Here is a 6,077-nt window from a genome sequence, read left to right on the forward strand (position 1 = left end):
CACACACGCGCGCGCGCGCGCGCGCACACACAGAGTATGCCTTCTTTTATTTAATGTATGTTGTACATTTTTCGTATATAGCAGGAACAATGTTTTTTATAATGTTTATCAGTTTTTAAAATGATTTTCTAAATATATGCTTTGAGATCTATTTTTTCATGTAGATTGTACATTTTCTAAAAGTTGTTTGCATTCTTTTCCCGAAATTCAGTGATCATCACTTATCATCACCGTTGACGCTTGTTAATAGATACTTTCTTCTATGAAAAGAGGTTCCTAAACTTTCCCTGCCTGCCTTCTAAACACATGCTCCCATTATTTTCGTTTGGGTTTTTGGATTTTTTTATCGCGGTTCTTTATTAGTACTTCAATTCTCTAATCTTACAATGCATTCATATTTTATCTGTTCAACCGACCATCTTTCACAAACCGCCTACAAATAACTCTGGGCTGGCACAAGAAACCGCCATGGTGCCTCACAAAAGTTGCACTAAAAATGAATTAAACATCCTCATTGAGGAAAAAAATCAAATAATATTCTTGTTCAACTACCAATCTTTGTACACAAAACACCTTAACACTCTAAGGCAATAAATTCTAGATATGTTTTTCACTAATAAGAAAATAATGGATACATCACTGTGTAAGATTTGTGACGATGTATCCATAAATAACTTGAGATAAATTGATTTTTTGCCAGAAAGTTGAGTGACGCTGATCACAATCCAAAGTTCAGTGTCATATTTATCCCTCCTCTACTTCTCACGTGTCACTCTTCCATAGTCGTTGCTCAGTGCTTGCCTCATCATCACATCTTCCTCTTTTCTCATCAATGCCCAACTCCCGTACCTTCACTGATAGAGCATTGTGGGTGCCACAGCCGAGAGGCATCATAAGAGTGACGGTAGAATAGTGTCTCACTCACATCAACCGCATGAGGAGTGGTGGTGGTGGTGGCAGGGCCGTCCTGATATTTCAGGGGCCCGGGGTGAAACTCAAACCGGGGCATTTAATATAAACTAAATAATAATAATTAAATTATTACTATAGGGAAGAAGGGTGGACACTCGATGGTTACCCCGAGGAGGGTGTTTGGATACGTTTTAGTCCCATGACTAAAAATAGTGGGACTAAAACTTGCTAGCCTCACCCATGCTTGGATCCAAATACTAAATAGACTAAAATCAAATTATTGAACATTTATTATCCTCCAAACCCTTCAATCCAGAACTCGCATGTGTTAAAGGAGAGGAATTAAATGAGGAGAGAGAGGGCTAATACATATTTTAGTAGGTTTCCTATGACTAAAACTTTTTAGCCTCAAGGCTAGTCCTAGTCTCTCTTTAGTCAGGTGTGCTTGGAACTTTAGCCTCTAAAAAAGACTATTTTTAGTCAGACTAAAAATAGTCCCTTGGATCCAAGCACCCTCTAAGATGCCCACCTTGATTCATCGCCAGAGGATAAATAACCATAAATGTCGCCGGAAGATAATATGTGGTGTCGCGCTGGACAAGGAGGAGGGACTCACCTAAGATGAGGAACCTCGCCCGGAATCGTTCCACAGGGTCAAGGCGATTTTCTCTACCCCTTGGATTGAGGACGAAAAAGCCCTAGTCCGGAGTTGATGCCCTGGTGGGCTGATGCACGTTGATTAAATGAAACCCCTCTAACCAACCAAGGCCTGAGCCACATACGAGATGAGGAAGTCTAGGCTCTAGGGATCATTGTATTATAGTACAAAACCCCTCAAAACCAAATATGTACCTCAGGTGCTGTCAATGGGTACGTACTTCTGCGAGCCAATGAACGAGCAGGAGCCCACATCCGAGACAACCAAAATTGCTTTGCTTCTGGACCAATAATAATTCCTAATCTTTCACACAATCTGGACAAACAATTTATCTAACACATCATGGCGACAAGGTAGACTGCAGATAGAAAGATTAACCTGTCATGAAGAGCACGAAGCTAGTCATTTTGATTTGACACTCGATGTACTGTATCGTTGCCACCAATCCTATGCTCCATTCATCACATGTCTCGATGGGGTAAATAGGAGGCAAATGCTCCGACTAACCAGGAGAATAAGAGGCTCGTGCGATCGATCTAGGGCTTCTCCTACACGCGTGACCTATCGCGTTCAAGTTACTTGCAGCACGCCTTTGGGCCAGCCGCAACCTACAACAAAACTGAGCGTATACAGGGCCTTGGGGGACCCCTTGGTTTCGTGGGGGCCGGGGCGGCTGCCCAGCTCGCACCCCCCTCAGGACCGGGCATGGGTGGTGGTGTTCATGTCATCTCCGGCGCGAACATGCATGGAAGATCAATAGTGGTGCCGAAATCAACCGCACTTGGCGGCAAACTGTGTTGTGGTGCTTGCCTATGTTCAATTGTCAATTTTCTTCTAACTACATCATGAATCCATGAAGCTAGGTGGTTGTGAGGATCTATGGCCAGGGCTAGGAATGGATACCGGAGCAAGAGGCCTGGCTCGATATAACCTGTGGTTGGTGTTCTTCATGTATGGATTGAAGAAGAACATGAGAAAGTGGATGAACATGAATGGAGGCATAAATGTCTAAGAGGGCAAATGATCAAGTGATATATCAACTTCATGGCATTTATCTACTTCATATCAATGGTTCCCCAACTTATATATGGCGAATTTATTAGTCCTTTTGCCGGGGATTTCTGTGCAAACCCCACTCTAACCAAAATACCCAAAGCAGGTCAACTTGTGTTTTCAAACAACCTTTTTTTGGGGCATTTATTCCAAAAAAAAAATTATGAATCATTTGCCTCACATAATATGGTGGATACCACATATTACTAGTTTTCTCTTGAAAGGTGTTATCAACAATTTTGTTGGATTAATATATTATTCTCCATTTATACAAATATGGAAGAAAATAATTAAATGACATAAAAGGACGAAATTGAACATGAAAAATATATCATTTAATTCTAACTTTTGATTTTTCGTACATGCATGTGGCACGTCCTTGCCATTTATTCTTGTTGAAAAAACCATAAACGTGCATTTTATCAGGCAACTCTACAAATTGCATATGTATCCATGTACAGTGAGTAATTCTACTAGTTTATGGTTACCTCTAAATATCTGGATCAAGATCCTAGGACTCACTAAAGCCATGGAGAAAACATAATTTGTCTAAGTCCGAATTTTTGTATGTGAAGCAAAAACATGGAAGCGATATAATAATTAAAAACTACCCACTCTCAAAGTGGCTGTATAGTTGTACTTAATTTTATGTAATGTTTCCAACAACACCTTTAGGCTTTACTGTGTGGTCAATAAAATAGTGAAAACCAATATACACCCTCCATCCAGGCATTTAAGGAGATACATCATGACCAAGAAGCACTGTGATAGGCCAGCGTTATGTTTGAGGTTGTGAAAATGAGCTATCATGTTTCTTTGTATTTCACCTCTTTTTATTTTGGTTTTATGAGAGTACTTCATTTGGCTGTGTACATCTTAATTATGCAAAGACCGGGTGTAATTTTTATAATTTTTAAGTGATAAACTGCTCCGTATCTAAAAAATATTCTATAATGATGAGACAGGAATAGTTTAAAATTATCTTCCCGCTTACGCACGCCGAAAATTATCTTCCCGCCTACCCACGCTGTTGACATAGACAATCGGCCATCCCACAACAGTGTCACCCGAGAAACTACAACCATGTCGTTCTCCTACCAGCTAGCCTCAACCTACTGCTTCCATTTGTCATCACAAATTCCATAAAACTAGTTGATGTGAGAAACGACTCTCCGGCTTTCTCATTCTCTACCTCTGCCATACGGCTGCCGTCCGGCCTCAGCCGCGAGAGCGAGGGGGGCGTGGACCTCGCCGGGCCGGTGGAGGCAGGGTTCGAAGCGGCCAGCAGCCCAGCACACGGCCGGTTGCCCGGTTGGTCGAGGTCCTGTTGCCGTCGGACGAGGGCATCTCTTCCATCTCAATACAGTACTAGACGATGAGGAGGAGATGCTATGCAGTAGAACAGCAGCTTCAAGGTTTGGCACCCCGGTGGCCCTCGCGGCTCCAAGTGAGTCTCCAAATTCACATGATTTTTGTTCACGCTTGGAATCAGTAGAATAGTAGATAATTGATCCTTCTCCTGTCGGCAGATGGATGGTCTACGGCGATGCTGTGTAAGACCACGCGGCCGACAGCTACGACGGTTCTGGCGCTCCTGCTAGAGCCACCCCATGGCGAAGAGCACATACAAGGGCTAGCGGCGAGCCCACCGGCGGTAGTCGTGGTCCACAACGAAGAGCCCGTAGACAAGGACGCTGAAGATGTGGGGCAACCGGGCAAGGGCCTCCAGCATGGCTGTTTCAACGGCGGCGAGCGACAGCCGACAGACCGGCGCCACCTACCGCCAGGCCAGGCCAGGCTAGAGGGCTATAATAACGCCGCCTACCATGAGCTCAGGCTCTCAGCAGCTCCACCTTGTTTGCATCCATTCCAGAGAAAGTTTAGATAGAACTGCTATACATTGCTCTAGTTTCCGCTGGTTATTTAGATGATTTTAATGGGATATGTGGAACATATAGCTTTTTTTTTGAGGAATTGTGGAACAGATATATAGCTGCTAATGAACGTATTAACTTGTTTGATGTTTTCAGGTTAAGAGAAATCCAACTGCAAACGAGATGAGAAGGGTTAAGAATACTTGCAAAAGCAGAGCTCATTGCATCAGGCTATCTTCTGGTGAACATTTTTTTCTTTTACAAACTACAGTATTATTTATGTGTCTTACTATTTCTTTTGAGAAATTTACATTTCATACTACTAAGTTTCCTCTGAAATGAATTGGCAGTACACCTTCTATTTCCTCAAAAAGTTATTTTCATGTCATTTTTTTGCGGGAAACTTATTTACATGTCATGTGCAAATTACTTTGGACCCGTTGGAATTTGTTTTGGAATTCTACATGCCACGTGAAAAATTCCATGTCATACTAAGTCAGCTGTTCCTATTTTAACAAAAAAATTGAAATTGTTTTTGAGAGGACGACGATGGGTTCCGTTTCATGAAAGGCCCAAGCAGTCATTTTTTTTGTTTTTTTTAGAATCGCCGGAGCGGTTCTTAGTGCTTTCTTGCTTTTCGAACGGGCCTGCTCTTCCGACGGTCCAGCTATGTCAATCCAACAGCCCAACTCCGTGGTCTTGTGTATTTCAACATTTGAGAGAAGTTGAGGTACCAAGGCTGTGTGCAAGGCCCACACGGTGTAACAGGCCCGTTTCCCAACAATCTAAAGGAGCGTTCTTCTCGGGCTTCTTTCAAATATCTGGGCTGGCCAATCGTGAAAACAAGAGATCGCCTCGAATTGTTTTTTTTTTTTAACTCTTCGAAGCTGAATTGGACTTCGTCCGAAGTACGCAGCAGACACCACCCCACACCACACCAGCTGAATTGGACTCCGCCGCCCAAGCCGCAACCGACCAAAAGTCTAGAGCCTTTCTAGAAACTGGTAACTTTGAAATTTCTGCCATGGCAATCGTAGCAAGCGATCCCCTTCTAGTCTTCTACTCTCAATCCACCCCTAAGAGAAAAACGCGGTCGATTCCATTTCCCCTTTTTGGAGCCTAAAACGCGGTGGATTCCGGGTCTGTAAACTTGGTAACTAAGCATGATGAAGTACCCCGAAACTTCACACACCGCCGAGCCGATCGAGGGAACCGCGAGGCCGGCAATACGCGGGTGGGTAACTGTATAATACATGTACGACTGCAGACTGCTGCTGCAGGGCACAGTCAGTTTCCGCACAGCAAAGCAAATAAAAAACAGACCACTAAACTACACCCACCCTCGCTGGAACCCTAGCTATAGAAGCGCGGAGATGGTGTCGCATAAGGCGTCGGAGGCAGGGAGCGGGACAATCGCCTCGGACTCGGAGGCGTGGTTGGGGGCGCGCCGCCTGGCGACAGCGCAGGCGGGGGCAAGGGAGCAGGCGGGCCGATCGGGGTCGTGGGAGGCAGCCGGCGTGGTGGGCGACGAGCAGCAGGTCAATTTTCTAGCGTTCTCTCTAAGATCTTGTGTGCTCTGG

At 44.2% G+C, this 6,077-nt stretch overlaps 1 protein-coding gene across 3 annotated transcripts in view; it reads left to right on the forward strand.

Annotated features, from left to right (window-relative positions):
• The first annotated feature begins 3,728 nt into the window (after nucleotides 1-3,728).
• LOC123139756 (uncharacterized) overlaps nucleotides 3,729-6,077 on the forward strand; it is a 4,454-nt gene continuing 2,105 nt past the window's right edge. Inside the window, exons 1-2 of one of the 3 annotated variants that reach the window (XR_006469635.1) lie at nucleotides 3,729-4,070; nucleotides 4,153-4,738. Coding sequence is in view for 1 of the 3 variants with exons in the window: in XM_044559473.1 (XP_044415408.1) it covers nucleotides 5,751-6,035 (285 nt within the window). In the remaining 2 variants the exon portion in view is untranslated. The other 2 variants (XR_006469634.1, XM_044559473.1) reach the window with 2 other exon arrangements.

Source organism: Triticum aestivum, chromosome 6B, assembly GCF_018294505.1.
Source record: "Triticum aestivum cultivar Chinese Spring chromosome 6B, IWGSC CS RefSeq v2.1, whole genome shotgun sequence".
NCBI lineage: Eukaryota > Viridiplantae > Streptophyta > Magnoliopsida > Poales > Poaceae > Triticum > Triticum aestivum.